The sequence below is a fragment of the Genypterus blacodes genome, unplaced genomic scaffold (genome assembly GCF_046128005.1).
Source record: "Genypterus blacodes isolate CSIRO-AG114 ecotype Tasmania unplaced genomic scaffold, CSIRO-AGI_Gbla_v1 ptg000012l_1, whole genome shotgun sequence".
Taxonomy (NCBI): Eukaryota; Metazoa; Chordata; class Actinopteri; order Ophidiiformes; family Ophidiidae; genus Genypterus; species Genypterus blacodes.
The window spans coordinates 3,271,815-3,294,178 of NW_027466826.1; the positions used below are offsets into that span (position 1 = coordinate 3,271,815).

Below are 22,364 nucleotides of genomic sequence, written 5' to 3' on the forward strand. Positions count from 1 at the left end.
CTGTTTTGCCGTTTGAACTGAATGTTACACTAATGCTTTTTGTTCAGGGAGCACAACAATGTCAGCCCATCAGATCAATGTGAGAAACAAAACCAATTTTAGGAGTAGGAAATATAGAGATTAAGTCACATCGTTTAACAAATCTGCTCGATTTACATTACTTTTAATTTGACTTCTTGACCTACACGGACCCAATTACCTCTACTTACCATGTTCACATAAGCGAGCCGGTCACTGGGTCCAACCCCACAGGTGTCCAAAGTGCAAGAGCAAAAACATCAAAAGAGATCTTTTATGATCCTTTTTCATGCTCTACTTGCTTTGCCTATTCTGTCTACTCAAGATATCTCTCAGCTGAATAGGTTTGGCTTCAAACACAAATATCTACTACTCGTGCCTTTGAGTAGAGCAACACTTTGTACAGTTAAGTCTTCCTTTTGTTGTTATTATATGAAATGAAACTATGCTGTAGTATTGGCAGCTATGCAACACTCAGCCAGCCTCTTTTCAGGTCATTCAACTGAGAACAAGTGCAAACCGAGAAGCAAGGATAAGCGTAGCTTACATGATATGAACTGCATTATCTCAAATTTCATTGACAGGCAAACATGAGCAATGGAAGCGTAGGATTAATTTAGCGTAAAATCTGCAATTTATGTACAGTACTTTTGAAAGCGTATATATCATCGTTTCATGGCCCATATATTTTGTGTTTGAGTTATGTCATACACAAGATATGTAGTGTAATTATTATATATATCATATTTTACAACATCCTTATTTTGTTCATTCAAACAAAACACTGCACCAGGTGCTCTCACTCACCGGCCTCTCACCTCCCCTGCTGACACTGTACTAATCAGTTAACTGTTAATGACTTTGGTTGGAGGAAAAAACCCCACAGACCACTGGCCCTATGTGGCATGTGGTCGTCTCACACCAGACAATAATGAGTAGCCACCTTAGCAATCCCACTGAGCTCACCAGCAGAAAAACAATACACATCCATTTTTTTTTATAGCTGCTAATTTGTGTCCAGGACCAAGGCCATGCTGTCAGTTCTGCACGCCCCCCCCCTCCCTTGCCACAATGTGAGGACACTAACCCTCCCCCTGCTGCGTCCACTGTGTTCCTGGAAGACCACAGAGCTGTAATCAATGAGTCATGTGTCCTGATTACAACTAGCACCCTATGGGGCATCTTCAAAGAGCTCTAGAGGAGATGAGGAGTGGGCATAGCATTGCTCCCCATGGGGTAATTACATGTTGGGGCTCCATGGTTTCCACTTCTTTTCTGTGGACAGTTAAGACAGAGCAGTTAACAATTCAGCCCATCCTGTTAGCATGGTGGGAGACTCATCCAAATTGGTTGAACGTGCCTACCAAAATACAGAAATCCATCCTCGTGCGGACAAAATCCTGTATTCATACAAAATCGTGTGCTCATACACCTTGTGAGAGTTACTAGATGAGGAGGTCAGTTGCAAAGACAAAAGACACTACAGAGAAAGACAAAGAGACATTTTTAGGACTGGTGCAGCTGAGTACACGCCTGTCCATCCAGGAAAACAAGCCAAGTGTTTAAGCGTTTATGAGTTAAAAGGGCCATAAAACTAGATAAACACTCTTAAGCACTGTCTGGCTGCCTTGAGGCCTTTTGTTTTTCTCCATGATGGTGTGTCAGATGATATACACACCTAGTTTGTTTTCTCTGTGCAGGTATATCTTTTACTTTTACTCGAATAATACTGAATAAGAGTTGTCTCCTCTCAGCATTCAAACCTCATGAGGGAATATGCCTCAGACTTGTAATTACTATTGTGACAGCAGCTGCAATGCTGTTCATCGTTGTTTATTCAGATATGATCTTTCGTTATCATGGCTGTAATATATGGTTAATTAGTGCTTGAAATGATGACTACATAGAAAGGGAGTGGTAGCATGGAGACTGGAAGGATGATGGGGTCTCAGTGTTAAGACCTCAGTAAGTCCTGTCTGCACAGGAGCAACGGAGCGGTGATCAGAGACAAACAGTCATTAGCTTCCTGTAATGAGGGAGAATATTACTGTGTGTGTGTGTGTGTGTGTGTTTGTGTGTGTGTGTGTGTGTGTGTGTGTGTGTGTGTGCGCGCATGTGTCCGTGTGTGTGTTTGTGTGTGTGCGCATGTGTCCGTGTTTGTGCATGTGTGTGTGGTGTATACAGCTTTTGTTATGGGTAGTAGTCAGGGGATTCCCATGCAGGTCCTACAGCACTGAATGAAAAATGTCCATGCTTGCACTTATTCTGTGACAAAGCTGAACTCGTGCCGATGTGCTGTGCTCATATATTTGGTCTGAATATACTGTGCATTTGGTCAATGTAAAATGCAATAGAATAAGTTCAGATAGTCAAAGCTTTAATGTTCTCTAACGGATACTGTATAGTATACATTTGTTTAGGTTTCAAGTTGAAATCAGCAAATACAGAAAATATCTTACAATCTAACCACAACCAGCTGTCCGTCAGCCTCAAGGGATTAGCAGAATGTGGTGGAAAATTATTTGAAATGATGTTTGACACCTTGGACATTTTTGAGTATATCCTTGACTCTCATTAGTTTCATCAAAACAAGCTAATTCTTTGTGTCCAAACAAGTACCACAGTCTGTTACAGAAGAGACACTGGGACGAAATCATTATCTATTACTGACCTCTGGTGGACAAAATCTAAATAGCATATGCCAGAGGTTACAAGTTTTTGGAAAGTATGGTATGGTTATTAAGAGTTAACACTATGAATAGTAGGTACATTTGGTAGTAGCAGTTGTAAGTATGTCAGTTAAAAATGCACTTTCTATATGTACAATTTAAAACTATATGTTTTACATTTAACAACTCACTGGTGGACCTTTTTTATGTCTTTCAAATGTCAATATACTATATTTAATATTCGAAGCTTTATTCAATTGGACACATGGTTCTAGGCTCAAGATGGCTGTGCGTACGCCACTATTGAAAGCAAGGGAATACATTTAAAATACTGCACTGTATTTATCACGCATTTATCACATATTGGGGGGAGATATTTGACAGGTATTAAAACCTACTAGTATTCAATAGAAAAGTTGTAATTGCACTGCTCACTGTTTGATTAAAAGGTGTAAAAAAAAAAAAGAAAAAAGTCCCCTCTAATTGTTTTTAATTAAATGATCAGTTTTGTGATATTTCCTCAAAAATAAACACTTTATTTTATCAGTTGTCTTCCTTTAAAAGTATTTACTGCGGCACGGGAGTTTGATTGAAAGCTATTAAACAGTGCCCTCTACTGGCGAAATGTCCCTTGATTAACAATAAGATGTGGATGAGGAAAAGGCCGGGTTTATCCTCACCGAAGACAAGTTCAGCCTTGTACATAAATGGAACGCAGCGTCAGTAATATTGTAACTTACACCAGAGTTTTTCCTCCTAAAACAGGACGGATGTTACTGTAAAATATCTCTTATTAACTGCACTTTTGTGACATGTAGATTGTAACCTGTGTATTGTGTGCAAATGCATTATAGAATATTTAACCTGAAAGACAGTGCGGGCAGCTTGTGTTATCAAATGTTGAAACAGCTTCCATTCCAAGCCAAGCCCTCGAAATAAAACCATTTTTCCCCTGGTCCGTAAAACATAAACTAATATCTATATAGAGTAGTAGTGATACATACAGTGATATCACTACGTGGAAAATACACTGCCCGTCATTTGGCTGGACGTCCCAATTGTCTGACAGAACCTGAAGGCAGCATCACACCCTATTTTCTCCCAACATCCGGGAACCTCGCAGCTCCGCCGTGTGTGGAAGTGGGGAAAGAGGGCTGGGAGAGCGGTGGGAAGGCGGACTGATGACAGCTGTCAGTGTGGACAAAAACACTGCCAACCTCTGAAGAGAAGCTCAATGGCTCTCTCATAAACCACCACTTTAAAAGGGACTACGCCGTGGAAGTATCGACCCTGGTTGAAAGGTTCGGCGAGGGTAAAGTTTCTGATTTTGGGGGCTTGGAAAATGTGACGCGAGGATCAGTGCCAGGTTGCCCCGTCTGTCTCAGGAGAGTCGAGGTTAGCACTGGTGGCTAACCAAACTAGCCAGCTAAAATGCTCAGCTAGCCTCGCCTCCCAAGGGTTGCCTTCAGCGCTGGGGGTCATTGATTCGGAGAGGACACGCCCGGGCATTTGTCCTTTTTTTAAGCTTCACATTAAACAGAACCAGATTAGGAAATGTTGTGGTTATAGAAAATTGAACACTTTTTATTGGGAATTTTGAGATGCTAGTTAGCCTACCAGTGAGCTCGCTAACCTTAGTTAACGTTATATTCAATTCGCTAGCTAACGTTAAAGGCGCAATTCACTCATCCAAAGCTTTTAAGATGTATTTCATTTTCACAAAGGCCAATGGCGCATTGGGCTAGTTTGTTCATTGATTTAAAACTACATGAAATACCAGAGTTAACGCTAGCGAATGTTTGAGCAGTTGAAATAGTTAGTTTTCTTAACAAAGCTCAACTCCAATAGATCTCATTTCAGTGCTTTTACGATTTATAGCAATTCACTATTTCTGCTCGGGAGCTAACTCTGTAGTGAGTTGGTCAGACCTGTAGCTCCCTGTAGGAATAGTTAGCTTATGAAATCCACGCCTTGTTGCGTCCACTGACTCATTTAGAGTCCACATCTGGCTCAAGTTTGTCGTTTTGCCCTCTTTGTGCCAATTCACTTTTACTTTTTTCACATGCAAACTGATGTGTCAATTTTTCCTATGGGCTGTCTGTCCATCAAACACAGCTAAAATGACATGTTGCTAAATGTTACTCACTGAGAAATGGATAATGCGAGGCCCATTACTGATCCTATAAGGTTGAAGTGAATAACTTATCATTATTGAAACCATAGTAACCTAATAGCTGTCCTTTAGTTGAGCATTATGGGCAGCCAGGCACTGTTTTAAAAGTTTGCAGTGCTCTTGCATGTCACATCTAAAGCTGGTTCATGTCAGCCACAAGTGTTTATCGAAAGCCCTTAGAGAAGTGCCTGAGACCGTTTGTTGTTGCTGGAATGGAAGGTAGAGATAGGGGTGTGTGTGTGTGTGTGTGTGTGTGGTTTAACCGAAGAGAGAGCACCCTGCAATAATGACGCGTTTGAAACTGGGACATGTTCTGCAATGCCATCGGAAATTTATGTTGCCACATTCTAACATATAGGTTAGATTATTGTGCCGACTCCATAATCATTGTTCCTTGTTTGCGTTACAGCTGAATGCAATTTGTTGTGGGTTTCATTCTTATCCCCTGTTTTATTGTGCCCAGGTATTTACCTTGATCTGGTTTTCGGCCTAAACACCATTGGGGGAGCTACAGTTGTACAGACAAGATGGGGACACAAGGCACCGGTAGAAAACGTGCCCCTGTTAAGGATCGGTTCTCGGCAGAGGATGAGGCCTTGAGTAGCATTGCCAGAGAGGTAAGTGCACACTCCAAAACAATCTCGGTTCCCTTTGTGGAAGCCTACTGAGATGAATCTCAGATCAATATCGTGTACATCACTGCATTAATCCACACTCGCCTGATATTAGGTGGTTAAAAGTTTTGTATTAGTCTTCTTCCTGCTACCTGCTGCATGTACCTGAGTGCTGCCGAACAGACTGAAAAACATTTATATATTCAATGTGTACTTAGTCCAGTTTTTATCTTTGAGACACCAGCAATAATCTTGCTCACTTGCAGTCATAAAATAAGAAGCTACTTCAAAAACTATTTCATGGGCGGGATTGACGTCAGTCTGGACATGATCAAAGTAGTTTGGAATAAAACTGCACTCTTCAGGTTGTTCTGACAGTTATCTGTGTGTACATGCAGTAAGAGGGTCCAGATACATACTTAAACACAGTAGGCAACAGAATGGCAGATAGTTTGTCATGTAATATATGTACAGAAAGTACAGAGTTACACTATAGAGTTTGTTGATGTTGCATGGAACTGGGATTGGTACGGTCACAATTTGATGCTATGATGTTCATGCCACTCTGCTTTTCATCCTCTGTACTTTCTTCCACCTGGGAGTGTTTACCACCAATGGTCTAGTGCAGGGATATGAAATAGCTGTAATCATTATGTAAATCCAGTGTTTTAGTCAGAGAGAGGAGATCAACTGACTCTATCAAGCGTCCGTGGTGATCCAAAGTGTAACGGTCAGAAAACACAGCTCAAGTTGTGTCAGCAAACTGGTCAGTGAAGCATAGACTGATATGTGGATATTCAGGTTTTCCCAGTTGATTCATGTCTCAGCCCAAGCAAGTGGAGGCAGCTGGTTTTGGACCACAGAGGCTGACTTGACTTGCAGAGCTTTCGTGTGGGGGGGAAAACAACAGCAGAGGAGAGACGCTGCCTGGCCTGTAATGACATGCCCCGGGATTATTCCGTTTTGTTCACCAACAGGGATTCCATTCCTTCGCTCGTTTCTTGGGTGACTAAAAACATACAACAGAGAGACAATTTTGACAGTTTGAAAGTTATTTTCAAGTTTGGCATACATCTACATAAATTACCTCATTGTAGGTTTTGTTAGGGTTTTTGAATTTGTGGATTTATATTTTGTAGTTACATGTAAAAATGTAGCACTTCCAGGGGCTAATGACCGATTCACAGGACAAGGATTCAATCCAGAGAAATCTTCCTTTATTTCCTTAATTTGGGATTGATGCTTAAAAAGTATAAAATGTCCAAATATTTCAACCAGCTCATGACTATCGGTTCAATGAAAAAATGAAGCACTGACTAAATAAACTTTTCCTAAAAATGGGAAAAAATGTTACTTTATTTCCTTTTTTTTTTTTAATTCTCCAACTGTGCTCATTGAGAGTTGTTCTGTGCCTCATACTTGGGCACTAAGCACAAGGCTCCATTTGCTCTCTTTATAGTCATGCAGGCCGATCATAGAAACATGAGTCATTTGACCCTCCCAGTCAGGTCCTAAATCTGAATCTCGTTCTGGAGCAAGCTGCAGATTAGATCAACTGTGAATGGGGAGTTCACAGGGTCAGTGTTTAACTCTCACTCATCGCCGACCTCCCAAACAAGTATTTAAAACACAGCCGCTTCTTTCTCCTGTTGTCTGGTCTTGGCTGAAAGGGCGCAGAGTCTGTCTGCCTGCCTGTGCTTGGCACGGCTCTCCGCTATGAATGACTGTGAATTTGAGCCTGCGCCGTCACCAGCCTACTTCTGAGGCCTCTTGCATTACTGAGTAGTCAGTTCTTTTGAATACCAGAAGCTTGCTTACAAATCTGACCAAGGCCAAGTGTTGGAATTGGATGATCATCCCATACCCATCATCCTTGAGATTAGGATCTAAGAGAGCTAATCGGAGCTAACTTGAACAATGAAGTCATTGATGCTCCTCAGTGTAAACTGGGAGGGTGTGTGTGTCTGAGAGAGAAAGGGAAAGCTATAGTTCATAGTCCGAATGATATCATTTGTGATATGATCAAGGAAGTCAAAATGCAAAGTGACCTTTTTCTTGTATTGAGTGGCGACGGCTTAGGCGTTACACTGGCTTATGCGAACAAAACACAGTTTTTGTCAATAACTGATGGTGCTTCAGTGTCTGGTGAGTAGATAAGCTCTGAGAGTTTAATCCGACTTAAGCCCCAAACAAATCAAGCTTATTCACAGCTCTTGTAATTTATTATACCACTTGTGTAATAGCCTAAAACCTTTTTTGTGTTGTTAATGTTCCACTGGAAAGGCTGTGAAAAACAACAGCTTCAAGGTCTAGTGTTATGGTACATTGTTACTGTTGCAAGAGAGACTCAAAGGTTAGTTGTTTATGTAGCATAGATTAGTTTAGCGCATCTATAGGGACTGGACAGCGTCATTCTGGAAACTATGTACATATTTACCTTCCATTTTAATTGTATGTCATTGAGTGATACATTTACCATTTAATGTAAGATTTTAGTAAATTGATTGATTGGTTTTAATTGTGCTGCCAGCAACATGATTCAGAATATTAAATGAAGTTGCACGATGGTAATGGAATTGTATCCAACCTTTTAATAACACTATCTGCGTGTAGGATTTGAGCGTCAGAGTGATCCAGGTGATGTCACGGTTGAGTTCTGGGCTTGGATGTGTGTATGATGGTACTCTTCTGGTGCTCAGGTTACCCACACAGTCCCATGATGTGTCTTTCAGAGTGCTGGGGCCGGATGGGCCAGGCTATAGATAGGACAGAGACAGAGAGCTCAGCTGTGCTGCTGTGCAGAGCAGGTCATACTGTCAAACAGACCAACAGGTGCAAGGCAGACGGCCAGCCATCTCTCTTGCTTACTCATTAGCTCATTTTAATGCACTCTCAAGTTTTACATAGTTCTTCCATGTACAGAATCACAATGCAATAATGGACATTTCCTTGTAGGCCTGAGACTTGTTATGATGAGGTACGACAGTTGCTCAGACAGGCAAACATAAAAAATGAGTATTGACAGAATCACTGTCACTCACTTTAATGTTGGTGTCTGACAGATGCCCAGAAATAAGACTGTGACATTCAATATAAAAATGCTTGCAATGGAATGTAGTTAAATAATTAATGTAATAAACAATTCACATGCTGAAACTGTGAAAGTTATGTCTTTAATTGCATTTTTCTGCATCTCTGCATTACAATGTTTACTCTTTTCCACTCTGGTGCTGAGTCGTACAGTGCAGGCAAGCTGCTTCCTTTACCATTAGACTCCAAGAGGAGGGCGAGGCATACTGGACAGTGATGAAGTAGCACTGCACTCATTGTCTCAAACACTGTATCATAACAAACAAGGAGATTGAGGACATACGTGTCATGTTTGAAAAACTGGATTTATCCCTGACACTTATGACCAGCTTATGTCTTGAGAAATCCTGTGTTACTCATTTTCGGACCGTTAACAACAATGTCCCAAAACTGGATTGCAGAGGATTGCATGTGCTGAAACAGACAACATCAGTTATTGATGATAACTGATGCCAACTGAGCTTTTTCCACCATTTAACCATCTTACTCCGCTGGCTTAGGCGCTATCATTTAGGTTTATTTCACTCACAACTATCTTCGGTTCTCAAGATAAGTTATCTCAATGCTGTAAAACAACATGGTTACGATGGTCATCTTTAGGTAAACTTATAGAACCTGGCTTTCTTCCTAGGTTTTATCTAACGCAACACAGGCTGAACTGCCATCATAAGAGCAAGATGCCACAAATGAAAACATAAAACTGAACGTCATAAAAATCAGGGGTCAGTTAGACAAATTGCAGAGCTAAAAGAACCTGAGTTTTTGGGTAATTGTTGAGCTTTACTGTGAGTCAGTGTTTGTTTGCTGCGGGCTATTATTGAAACAGGAATCAGCCGTACCCACAGGCCTTCCATTCTGACTGTGCAGATAAGCAATTGCTGGAATGCTGACAGTGTTTGTACGCAGCGAGATACTGTACACACGGTATTTATGGAGGAGCGCCTTTTAGTCAAAGATTAAGGCTGGGCTCCGTGAGCAAGTGTGCTATTCTTTGATGGTGGCGTGTTTAGTTTCTGAGCACGTTCACTGGTTTGGAGTACAGAAGCATTGGAAAGACAGTGTACACAGTCTCTGGGGTCACGTGCCTCTTCAGTGCCGTGTAGGGGCTTGCCTAAATTAGCTCCTGCTGCTGAAGTACCTTGCAAAATTAGACCCTGTTCATATTCTGACACAGTTGGAGCCAAATTGTGTAATGGCTCCTCTCACTTTCTGCCCAGGATCATTTGAAAAAGGCGGCGGAATGTGTAAGGCTGAGAAATGGAATTGACTTGTTTGGCATATGAGTCATGTGGTTGGAATTTGCTGAATTGCCATAATGTTTACCGATTCAGTAAAACTACACCGTCGCGGCTCAGTTTATCGTCTTGGGATAGAAGTTTAGTGGTAGTAGTTTGTTTGTGCTTTAGTGACGTTTTCCCCTAAGAGGTCCTCAATTTAGCTGTCTTGAAACTGATGGTTAGCACATGTTGGTGATGAGGCATCTCAGGAACTCGCTATGGACAGGACTACCAGCTGTGAATCATAGGCCAACGAACCATGGCACACCATGGCACAGTAAAACCTTTGAATAGCAGTTAAACCTGCATTTCAATCCCACAGTATATGCATGTGAGGTTACTATTCCACTCATTCTGTCCCTTCTCCCTTAAAACATTGGGGGGGATTCCATGAGAAAAGCATCTGTAACAATTTACAATCATGACTAACAAGTATGTTCATGTTATCTCTTCCAGGCAGAGGCAAGGCTGGCGGCGAAAAGGGCGGCTCGGGCGGAGGCCAGGGATATCCGAATGAGGGAACTGGAACGGCAGCAGAAAGAGGTAAACTATGTAACAGAGCGGACCTTTCTGACGGAAGATGGGCAGTGATCATCATTCAGCCAAACACTTAAGCCACCGCACGAGCAGTCACTCTTTCTACTCTCTTGCACTGTAGGTCTTACGCAGCCTTGTCCTCTCTTGTATTTAATTTTCCTCATGGCCAGTTGCTACAGAGTTTGCTCGTCATCATCCATCACCATGACACTGATGCAGAGGAGCTGCTCAGCTTATATGTAAATTCTACATTAACCTAAGAGCTCATAAACAAAAATACACCCAGGGAAACAAACTGAGGGCTGCATATCCACAGATCAAACCATAATTGCCATCCCTAAAGTAAATGTCACCTCTACATTTCAGTACATAACCGTCTTCTTTCCATGGCACTTCCTCTCTCTGTCCAGCTCTCTTACCACTCGTCTGGCAGTGGCACCAGGAAATGGGGTCAGATCCACCAGTGGATGGTAGGCCAGTGATTGTGTGTGTCACCGGCTCACACTCCGCTAACACTGCCTGTCGTGTGGCATTGAGCCGTAGTCGACCCCCCCTTCCCCTTTACCTACACTTGACTCACCCCGTTCACTGTACTTCACCGTGCAAATATGCCTCTGCCGTGTGTTTGCTTTAGAGACGCTGCGATCGGTGAGCGTGTGTTTTGTAGGGCAGGATTTGGCCTTTGGCTTTTTTTTTTAATGGTGAGTGAGTCTGCCTGGAGGAAAACAGCTTGGACTTTTATCTCTACTCCCCCAAGCTCCCACTGCTTTTTGAAATGATGGATTGTTTTGAATGTTGTGGTCCCACTTATGCATGGAATTAATGCGTAACACGTGCTTGTGCTTCAACGCAGGAAAGAGAAGTAGAGCTCTTACTGCTGCTGTGTTTCCTTTTTAAAAGAGCTGATGAAAGAATAACATATTGGCTCTTCTGTTACTTAATATATTTTGTGACGTATTTAATGGATAACATGTTTGAGTGTGTTAGAGCTCTTTTTGGTTATAAACATGAATGACAGAAGCTCTTTTGCACGGTTTTGGCTTTGCAGAGCAACTGTCTCGCCTTGCAGCGATCATATTCACCTTTCTGAGCAACTATGCTTTTACATTTCAATCTTCCTCGTCACCATCTCATCTTTTTGTCTCTAGGCTGATTCAGAAAAGGCCAGGGCCTCTAATATTAGCAGATCCAGCAGCCGTCATCACCGGGTCTGTACCCCCACAGAGACACTTCTTCTTTTGTCTGGCTATATTTTCTCTCTTCTTTGCCTTAATCTTCCCTGATCCCTGTTCCTCCCTGTCTGTATCTCTGCCGTGACTCCATGTTTCCACATCAACAGGGGCTGGATGATGATGTCATGTCGGTCCGCAGCTATAGGGTGTGTATATAATAAAAACGCTGATATTATAAACGCTGTGCTCTCAGAAGGGCACGTTGATGTGTGAAAGCCTTTGTACTTGTGTGAAAAGCATTTGTTACCTCAAGGATTATTAACGCTGCTGAAGCAGTTTGTTTAATTCCCTTTTGCTTTCGAACACTTAAGAGAAATGATTCTTCTGCTTTGCTTTATCTGTCTTCTTTTAAAGTCATCGACCTCATCAGCGTTACGTGACTTGGGCTCTAGTAAAAGTCATTCCAGCTCCCATAGAAAAGACAAACTGGTGCGTTTGCATGTGTGTGTGAATGTGTCAGTGTGGTAACTGGTGATAAATGTGTCATTAGAGAATACAAACTGCTCGTCTTCTAACACTCCTATACTGCATTTCCCAGCAAATTCATTTAGTATTGGTTTATAAGTGCCGAATGGAAAAAGAAATGGGGAGAGTGGAGCAAGATTTGGATTTGTCAGGCGTCGTACCTCTATTTCAAATGCAACTGCTATCGTGGGTCTTTCCATCTTCATTTCTCTCCATATTATTGTTGAACGGTGCTGGAAAACCGAGTCTCGCTGTTTGATTTGGATAGATTGACAACAAAAATCTAATTCTTAATCTTCAGAGGAATTCCGTAGCTGAAAAATCTCTTGCGCTGGAAATATTTTGTCATGACATTGATTTATCTATGTTTAGCCAGATTTCCACTGGAGTAAGGAAAAATGTACACCACCTAACAATAATACGCTTCCAGAAATGTGAAGCGCTTTGCCAGTAGTGGTTTCCCAACAGGGTCAAGTGTTTATGGTAGGTTTTTAGCTTTTTTTTTTAGGTAGAGGCGCAGAAATGTGACAGGCAGACATCCAGGCCGTACTGTAAAGACATTAAATATTCTGTGGATTGCTTATATAAGCTATGAATATCACTAATGTCCCTGTGAAGGACAGGCAGTCTGACCACAAATGGAACCCGCGTCTTATAGGAATTGCAGAGAAAATACTACAATAATAAAGTTTTCTTTGGTTTAATTCAATCATTCCTCCCCCGTCGCAGCCGACTGACCTCTATTGAATTTTTCTGACGTCTTATATCACTTCCTTTCCTCATCTAACTTGAGTGTTAGATGGAATATCATATGGAACGTTAGAATAAGATATTTGTGAGTTATTGGAATGTATAACATTTGTTGTGTCACGACAAGAGTTTTAGTTATTGTAGCGTTGTTTAATTGGAGATAAAAAAAAGATTTGCTTGTTAAATTGTGCTGGATGAAGTATCATTATCCAGATAATCTATTTAATAACTAACCTACACAAGGCAGGTGAAATGTGTTTGTCAGTACCAAGCTAACATTCTAACATCCTACTTAAACATGCTCTGTGCTGTGAGTGTCTCAGATGCTTGATTTTCTCCCGTGACTCTTGTTCTCTCCTCAGTCTGATGCCCTCTCTAGCTCCTCCCTGAAGACTTCCCGCTCCACTGTATGTACCTGTGTGAGGCGTGTCTAGTTATCACTGCTTCTAAAGTTTCCTTCTAGTCCTTCTGTCTCATCTTAGCTTGTGTTTTGACATTCTTGTCTTGGCGGACCAGAGTTCCGTGTACAATGACCTGCATGGCCATAAAAAGGCCTCGTCCAACTCCAGGAAGGACCTGCTGGTCAGTGTTTTCCCTCAGTATTTGAGTTTGTTGCACTCTCAAGCATGGAGGTAGCTGTGTGTGTAGTGGGCTATGTCCTGGTAGGACTTAGTGAACATCGCTATGTGCACACCTAAACATTTACAAAGCTGAGTGAATTATTTAGTCTATGACACAACTGAACTTTATTCCTTCAGTTTTTGATATGATGTTGCTACCCCTCTAGACTGGACTGTACCATGATCAGAGGAACTACAGCAGCCTAACGAAGACCAAACCATTGTCTCTTACCTCTTCCTCCTACCAGCCCCGGGTTGGTCCCCCCTCTCTCCTCTCTCTGCTGTCCACCTTGTAGCTCTCTTGTAGTTATGCTATGCAACTTTATTGAACATTTAAATGCACAGTTTATGATGGTAGTTTGTGTGTTATCGCATCAAGGCAAAGTTTATGTAGTCAAGTGATTCCCTTGTCATTCCTGGGAGTAGATAACCAAAGCTGGAGTTATAGTCTGAGATCTCTCTGAACTTTTATTGTATTCATTTGAATGAATGTAACATTACTTGCTGACTGACAAAAGCTGTAGCTCCAGTAGTCGGGGGGGACAGCTTCACCTCACCTCACAACACATTTGGCTAAACCCCCCCTACAGTGTTAGGATAACATTCACCCCCGTTTTCCACTCTGTGTCTCTTTAGTCTCTTTCCACCTCACACTCCTCACTACAGCTAAACTAAACATGTCCCTGCTCCCCTCCCTTCCCACAGGCCACCACCTCCGCTGCTCTGTCCTCAACTGCTCTCTCTTCAACCGCTCTGTCCACCGCTCTGTCCTCTGTAGCCGGCACAGGGTTGTCCCGCAGCCACAGCATGGTTAGTTTCTGACCACCTGTACCTGCCACCAAGACCTTTGGAAGCTGAAATTCTATTAGGACTCTTAGCGTGGTTGTGATTGTATATATTTAGCCACACACCCTCAGTAGGTTTGGTGGGGGCCACACATTTGTGCCGCACTATGATAAGGCCTGGAAAAATTGCCTACTTGATATTAGAATATAGAAGGGTGTCCGTGTTTAATGTACTTAATCTACGTAGTTCATTTTGGTCCCTATCGTGTTTTGCTGAGCCCTGCATTGTCACATGTTTGCCCTCAGGCCTCTATTCACGACGACACCGGTGTTTACGGCTCCAGCTACAGTTCAAGAGCTGTAAGTCCCCTCGAGTGTTTGTAGAACAGCGTTTCAGCAACGTCACCGCCACCATAGAAGCCTCAGGTCGCGCCAGTGGCCCGGCATGTTGTCATGTTGACCCCATTTCCTGTCCTCCTCCCATCCACAGCCCTCTGAATACAGCTGGTACTCCTCTTGTGCCAGTTCGACCCGAAGCAGTCCCGTGGTGAGCCCCGTTAAACGCCAACTCCACCCTGCATGATGTCAGCTAACACAACACACAGATACAGGCACTACTAACAGGCCTTACCCTTTGCCCCGTCCAAGCATTTTCCCTACTCTGTGTCCCATGTTAAACCGACAATGGCATGATTTAGGTGAACAGCATCTTGTGTTACATTAAAGAAAGCGTGAGAGAATGAAGAATTTCTATTGCTGTGATGTGCAGAGCAAAGATGTGGCAGTAGGGTCGTCTTGTGAGACTTTGTTCCACTTTCTGCCTCTGGCGGGGGTCATGTGACTTGCATGAACTAGCCTTGCTGTTTGGGATGTCACCGGAGTCACCAAAGATCAAGTCTATTACAGGGATGGATGGGTTTGATTTGCGCTCTGAACGGCAAGTGTGTGGAGAGCCTGGTGCATGCGTCCCTCCTATACGACTTTGATCCTCATTTCGATGTTTGTGCTCTCAGTCTTCCTCAGATGACGACACTGTCAGTAGCGTGTCCCAGGAACGCTCGGGCAGAGGCCGCAGGGACAGTGTGGTGAGCTTGTAGGGACTGAGCTTCTTTTGACAGCGCCTGGAAGAGACTAGTGATGTTTTATAGCAGCGCATTTCATTGTTTTCCTTCTATCCTTTACCCTCCTGTACATTTTAATCTTCTCCTTTATATCTCTCTGTCTCTCCACTTCTATCCCTGTGTGTGTGTGTGTGTGTGTGTGTGTGTGTGTGTGTGTGTGTGTGTGTGTGTGTGTGTGTGTGTGTGTGTGTGTGTGTGTGTGTGTGTGTGTGTGTGTGTGTGTGTGTGTGTGTGTGTGTGTGTGTGTGTGTGTGTGTGTGTGTGTGTGTGTGTGTGCGCGTGCGTGTGCGGCGCAGTCATCTGACTTCTCGGACATTAGCGAGTCGGCTGCCGACTATTTCAGCCGCTCCAACCGAAGGGGCAGTATCGTGTCTGACCTGGATGATCTGAGCATTCCAGATCTGGACGCTGTAAGTGGCCTAAGGCGAGCTCACAAGTGTGGTGTGTGAAGAAGTGCAGCACCTATGATGGATGAATTCTCTTAATACTGATGCACGATCACAAAAAAATGTTTGGTCTCGGTTTAGAAGGCCCCGACTAACAGCAGCCTGTGTTTATGATGGATGGATGAATGACCTCGTTGGAGCGAGTACGCTCTGAGTGGTTCTAACTTGTATCGTCTGGCAGCATGAACCTGGAATTTGTTTTGTATTTTAATGAAGTGGTGAGATGTACCTCAGTGTTTGATGTGCTTCTTTGGTCGACAACTCTTTGATCCATGAACATGCATCATTTTCCCCCCCCTGAGTGAGATTAACTCCTGGACTAACTCCCAGATTTACAGAAGAAGAAGAAGAAGAAACGGCCCCACGCATGACCACACAGGACGCGTGCTCCTCCAAACTCCAAAATAATCTGTGTCTCATTGCCGAATGTTCTTCTTTCTTTTCAGCTGGATGAAAAATGTGACAAGCAGTATTCAGACTTTAGTCGGGTGAGTGTACATTTCACCAAACTAAATGTATTTCTGTTGAGGAGCGATGTTCACCAAAATGCAATTATACTTAATGGTGACGGGACACCTTTATAAATATCTGAGCATAATTCATTGAGTATATAATGTACCGCTGTTCTTACTTATTACACATGAAGCATCTACATTGTAACCATGACAGAACCTCCACAGAGATGCGTATATTTGTATTAGGTAGTAGTTTTACTGAGCCTCAGCCTGGGACAGTAGCTGACAGTAGCAGCCCAGCCTAGGACGAAGCTGAGTGCAACAGGCTCACTTAAGAGCACTGCGGTGTCAGATGGCAGCGGCCGAGTGACATTTTCGGAGTTGTGTTGCATTGTGTCAGGCCGCCGCGGCTAGACTTCCCTTTGCGTTTCACTGACTGGAGCTCTGTGGTACTTTTGGGGTTTCTTTTGCAGCCATCTTCCCGCTGTGCCACCCCGGGCCTTTCAGCAGCCACCCTGGCATCCCTGGGCGGCACCTCGTCAAGACGGGGCAGCACAGACACCGGTAGCGTCTATGACCCAGATACCAGTCTGAGTGAACTAAGGGTAAGGTATTATCATACATATACTGACACTTTACTGTATTTAGGACTACATTTGAAGGAATTGTATTGCTGTATGAGCCATCAATGTAAGCACTGTGTCATCTGCATACAAGTTCACCCACAGCATTGTCTTTGCGGCGACCTCCTTGCTGTTCTGTCTGGTTTAACAGTTTTCCTTTGTTTATGCACGGGGAGGACTGGATGTGACATGTGTCATGTGAAGCTGTTCCTTATATCTGGGTGCGCTGGTCACGCGTAACGCCAGTCGGGACTCGTCTTTGAGCCGGCGGCAGCACGGGTGCTTTGTTTTCTCTCCTTGATAATCCCAACCCTCTCTGACACCCCGATTCACCCCCCCTCCCCCCAACCATCCCTTCCATCTGCTCTACAGGATATCTATGAACTTAAGGACCAGATTCAGGATGTAGAAGGGCGATACATGCAAGGGCTTAAAGAGCTGAAGGTAGAGGGGCTTGAGCTCGCAGCATGCCTTCTCTTGTCCTCTGGGAGCCCTGTAGCATCACTAACCACCCACCCCTGCCCTCCCCCAGTCTTTACCTCCCTTTGTACCCCCACCCCACCCCCCCACCCCTGTATCTCCTAACGTCTCAGCCACTCTCTGTCTGGGCTCTCAGTTCTGAATGGCGTTGTGACCTTCCTGTTGCATGATCTTCCCTCACTTCCTGTTTTAGTCCAACTCACTGGTTGGAGGCTGAAATAAACACACTGCCACTGTTCTACTGGTTGCCAAAAAGAGTTGCCACCTGCCGCCTGCTGACAGATCGCAGGCTTTTCGGCTCTCCTGGTTTGGCTCTAACGTCACTCTGAGTACCCTTTGTTCTCTTACGAAGGACACTGAATGTTTTTTGACAAGCATAGTTGACTAACAAACGTAACATCTGGCTTGTCCTTGGTAGACACGGTAGCTTCATCACCCCGTTTTCTTGTTTCACCAGTAGTCCTCTTGATTGATCACTCTGATTGCCTTGTGTCACTCACCCAAAGTGACCCAACGCGTGCTAGTTGTGTGTTGTGTGGGTATTTTTCACCACTTGTACCTGATAGATTAGACCTGTCGGGACGGGAAAAACTCACACTAGAGGATTTCCTCTGATCTCATTCACACCTGAGCTTGACCTTGAAGTCAAAAATGAGAATGTAGTACGTATGTAGTCTGTGCAGCTTTCCCTAGGTTAAGCACTGGAAAGCTTGTGTGTGTGTGTGTGTGTGTGTGTGTGTGTGTGTGTGTGTGTGTGTGTGTGTGTGTGTGTGTGTGTGTGTGTGTGTGTGTGTGTGTGTGTGTGTGTGTGTGTGTGTGTGTGTGTGTGTGTGTGTGTGTGTGTGTGTGTGTGTGTGTGTGTGTGTGTGTGTGTGTGTGTGTGTGTGTCATGTCTTTGTGTAGCAGTCAGCCCACCTGATGCATGTAGGTAAATTTTGCTTTCAACCGCTCTAATTTGTTGACATACATGCAACCCACGCCCTTCACCAGGAGTCGCTCACAGAGGTAGAGGAGAAGTACAAGAAAGCCATGGTGTCTAACGCACAGCTGGACAACGACAAAGCCAACCTCATCTACCAGGTGGACACGCTCAAGGACGTCATAGAGGAGATGGAGGAGCAGGCGGCGGAGATGAGACGGGAGGTGGAGGGAAAGTCAAAGGTGAAGTAGCTTTGAAGCCTGGCACTGCCTTAATAATCGCCCGTATGAAGGAGTTGGGCGTAGATGAAGGTGTAAAGGTGTGAAGATGTCGCAGCTTAAAGGTTCTGTGTCTGGTTCCAGGAGCTAGAAAGACAAAAGCACACGTGTACGGTCCTGCAGCACAAACAGGAAGAACTGAAAGAGGGATTACGTCAGCGGGACGAGCTTATAGAGGTATGTTTGTTTCTGAACCCGAGTAATAAATTGCTTCTGGCTGCACGGGCAGATCACATGACCGTTCTATTAACGCCGTGGAGGAGGAGGATGCTGCTAACCCTGCAGGCTGCAGAGGAGGAGGCTCTCTTCTGCAGTAACCTGATAAGGATTGATTGGCACTGGCCCGGCCGTAGGTCCTCCCTCAGTCTAACTCACAAGTCCGTCTCCCCTGACATTCGGCTCCGTTTCTCTTATCTTATCTACTTCTCAGCACTTTCTGTCTCTCTTCAGCCATTCTCAGCTTTGTCTCCTTAAATTTGTCTCGTCAGTAGAAGTGCTCTATTTAGCTTCCAACCTGTTTCACTGCCATTCAATCTTCCCTTTTGTATGCTTATGTATTTACGTGTATATCCACTTCTTCTTGTCTTTGCTCCTTTTTTGTCCCTCCCGTCTCATTTCCTTCCCCCCGTGCTGTGTCGTGTCGTTACTCTTCATCGTTGCCCCAGGAGAGCCAGCGAATGCAGACTAAGTTAGACGCCCTCACCAGAGAAGTGTTTGACCTGCAGGAAACGATAAACTGGAAGGATAAAAAGATCGGGGTAGGATGTCCCCGCAGGGCCGCTCAGAGACGGATCATGAGAGGCAGGAGACAGGCGATGATGCGTTCATTTACATTTGATCAGTTCGTCCCAGTGATGAAGATAAAAATGTCTATCCAGCTCCTCTGCCTCTCATGTTGTTTCTGCATGATGGAGACCCTCAGGCATCAGCACAGCTCACAGTTTGGACTTTTGCATGTCCATTGATTACTATGGGACCACTAACAGGGTTTTCAGTTTGGATGCTGTGACCGCAGCTAACAAGTAAACAAGCACCGTGTGGAGTCTGTCAGTGCACAGAGTTTGTTTTAGTCTGTGCTGTATCAACTAGAATCACTTTTAGAAAATCCAATCACCTTTAGCATCAACTATAAACCATTTATTCATTGGCTCGGATCACGTGTGGATCTGTAGATTTTGTGTCATCAGTTCCTCTCTCTCTCTTTCCTGTGTGCATGTTGGCGTCCTGTCTTCGTGTCTCTGTGTTGTTGGCATGATGTGCACCACGTGTGTGTGTGTTTGTGCACGGTGAGATGTCGTCTCGTTGCATGTGTGTTGTTGCATGTGTGTCCAGACGGTCTATACAACTTCTCTTCTGCCTTTTCTCTCTCTCCATCTTCCTCTCCTGTTGTCCCTCATCTGCGTGGCCAGGCCCTAGAGAGACAGAAAGAGTACTTTGATTGCATTAGGAATGAGAGGGATGAGCTCAGAGATGAGCTCGCCGACCTCAAGGGGAAGTCCAAAGCGGGAGAGGTAGGTCACCCAAAGAAAGAAGAAGAAGCGCCCTGGCTACAGGAAACACATGTTTAACAGCTACAGTATCTTCTTCTTTTCTTTAGAAGCCACTTACACTGTAAAGTCTGTTGCTGTGCCATACTTTAGTTTCACTTTTCCCTTTTATCTTTCTATGATAACAGTTTAACCAGAATATAGTTTAATGGTTATATTCTTAAGTTTAGCTGACACTGTGACTGGAGTGTTAAGTGTTAAAGCTGTTCTCTTCCCGACAGAAACACGGATTGGTCATCATCCCAGACGGCACGCCAAACGGGGACGTCAACCGCGAGCCCTTGTCCCCGGGGATCACCGTGGTCTCCCAGGAGGCCGCCCAGGTGCTGGAGTCTGCAGGAGACGGACCGCTGGGTGAGTCACAGGATGTGAGGTTTCTGTCCAGACACATAGATGCCGCAGAGTGTCTGCGTGTTCCAGAAAGTGCCCTGATGTCCACTTTATTCAATTTCCCTCTGTTTTATAGATGTCAGGCTAAGGAAGCTGGCGGAGGAGAAGGACGAGCTTTTGGCTCAGATCAGGAAGCTGAAGATGCAGCTGGAGGATGAGAAACAGAAACATTCAAAGGTGGACAGCACATACACAGATGGAGAGAGGATGGAGAACGGTACAGACCTACAATTTATTGAGATGCAGAGTGAGTCGACACACACCAGTCTGTTGAATTGCTCCTTTTTGGTTTCCTTTTTTTTTCTCAAAACTCATCCGTCTATTCTCTGTCTATAGGAGACGCCAACAGACAGATTAGTGAATACAAGTTCAAGCTCTCTAAGGCAGAACAGGAAATGGGTACAATGGATCAAAATGTAAGTTACACACATGCAATTATAGAAACTAGATCTAACAGAATAGTTTGCGAGCCATCAGTCACCACTGTACATCTCTCTTAACACGTGTGTTCAGATCAACAGACTTGAAGGTCAGGTGTCCAGGTACAAGGCTGGGGCCGACAACTCAGAGAAAGTAGAAGACGAACTAAAAGCGGAAAAGCGGAAACTTCAAAGAGAGGTAACACAACAGATGCCTCATCCCAGCCCACCCACACACACACACGCACACACACACACGTGCAGCAGACGGAGTGTAATTTCATCTTCTTTTGACCTCCACAGCTGCGCACGTCCCTGGATAAGATAGAGGAGATGGAGATGACCAACAACCACCTAGTAAAGCGCCTGGAGAAGATGAAGGCGAACAGGAACGCCCTCCTGTCGCAGCAGTGAGGCGGCCGGCGGCGGCGGCAGCAGCGACACCACAGAAGCCCTTAAACTCGCACCTCAGACCTTTTGACTGCCATTTTGCGTCTGGAGCACATTTCTATTCTCAGCTGTAACACTTTGATTTGTAGCTAACCAAAAACACTTTACAAATGTGTAGCACAGGCAAACATCTGAACTGTTTCTTCCTCTATTTTTCTCCTTTTTTTCTTTTTATAAACCTCTGCGTCGGTTTTCATCCGGTAAGCAGCCAGTGGAGGAACGACTCAGAAACTAAGTAAAACCATACAAATAGCTGGGAGAGAAAACATCTGAGGACATTTCTCTAGTCACTACTTTTTTTGGGATTTTTCTTTTTTTTTTTTTGAAGCTTTGTACTACACCGTGTTCTCCACCAGATTGTTGCTCTCTGACTGGGTGCTTGGCTGAACTTTTGTTTTTTTTTTGATATGTTGCATGAATGAGCACAAAGATGCTTTTAAAACTATTCAACCCTCACGGCTGCTCCGGGGCCCTGCACCTTTCCCAGAATCCCTCTCACCGTGAAGTGCCTTTTCACGCTCGGAGACTGGGGGCGGCGGCGGGGGGTCTGCACCGCTCAACACAAATTATTGTTTTAACAGGTACAGAGAAATGTATTTAAAAAGAAAAAGAAAAGGTGCAGTCATTTGAAAATATATAGAACCAATTGTGTCTGCTGCAGTTTCATTCATTTTTCAAATAATATTTAAGATTTTTCTTGAAAATAAATGTGTAATTTGCAGAACTGTGCGAAGGATGTGAGTCTTTGCTCGGCTTTTTACAACTTTCGAAAATGTGTAAATGTGAAGTTTAAATATTTATTAGTCCGCAAATCTTTCTCACTTTTATGTGTTGACTTATATTTGAGAATATATCAAGTTTGTGTGGGATCCTTATTTATGCAAAACCACATTTAACCCTTGTCTTTACCATCGTCATCATTTGGTTTCAAGACTACCAAGTATGAAGTGAAATAAGGAAATATTGCAAGCAGTAATTTCTCTGAGGTCAATCACAGAAGTGTTAT

General features: G+C 43.9%; 1 protein-coding gene across 5 annotated transcripts; it reads left to right on the forward strand.

Moving 5' to 3' along the window:
- Positions 1–3,804: 3,804 nt before the first annotated feature.
- lrrfip2 (leucine rich repeat (in FLII) interacting protein 2) lies at positions 3,805–21,973 on the forward strand. 5 transcript variants are annotated; one of them, XM_076164482.1, is made up of 27 exons: positions 3,805–3,988; positions 5,324–5,477; positions 10,298–10,384; positions 10,789–10,848; positions 11,527–11,586; positions 11,718–11,756; positions 11,965–12,039; positions 13,188–13,232; positions 13,342–13,407; positions 13,613–13,699; positions 14,151–14,255; positions 14,537–14,590; positions 14,721–14,777; positions 15,244–15,315; positions 15,648–15,761; positions 16,244–16,285; positions 16,726–16,857; positions 17,248–17,319; positions 18,346–18,516; positions 18,637–18,729; positions 19,218–19,310; positions 19,962–20,063; positions 20,321–20,453; positions 20,566–20,736; positions 20,826–20,905; positions 21,003–21,107; positions 21,212–21,973. In XM_076164482.1, the coding sequence occupies exons 2-27, from the start codon at positions 5,388–5,390 to the stop codon at positions 21,320–21,322; spliced, it is 2,316 nt and encodes a 771-aa protein (XP_076020597.1). In that variant the 5' UTR covers positions 3,805–3,988; positions 5,324–5,387; the 3' UTR covers positions 21,323–21,973. The 5 variants fall into 5 exon arrangements, with proteins under 5 accessions (XP_076020597.1, XP_076020581.1, XP_076020574.1 ...); XM_076164466.1 differs by lacking the exons at positions 10,789–10,848; positions 11,527–11,586; positions 11,718–11,756; ... (9 more) ...; positions 19,218–19,310; positions 19,962–20,063 and having other exon boundaries at positions 3,807–4,082; XM_076164459.1 differs by lacking the exons at positions 10,789–10,848; positions 11,527–11,586; positions 11,718–11,756; ... (9 more) ...; positions 19,218–19,310; positions 19,962–20,063 and having other exon boundaries at positions 3,807–3,999.
- Positions 21,974–22,364: the final 391 nt, after the last annotated feature.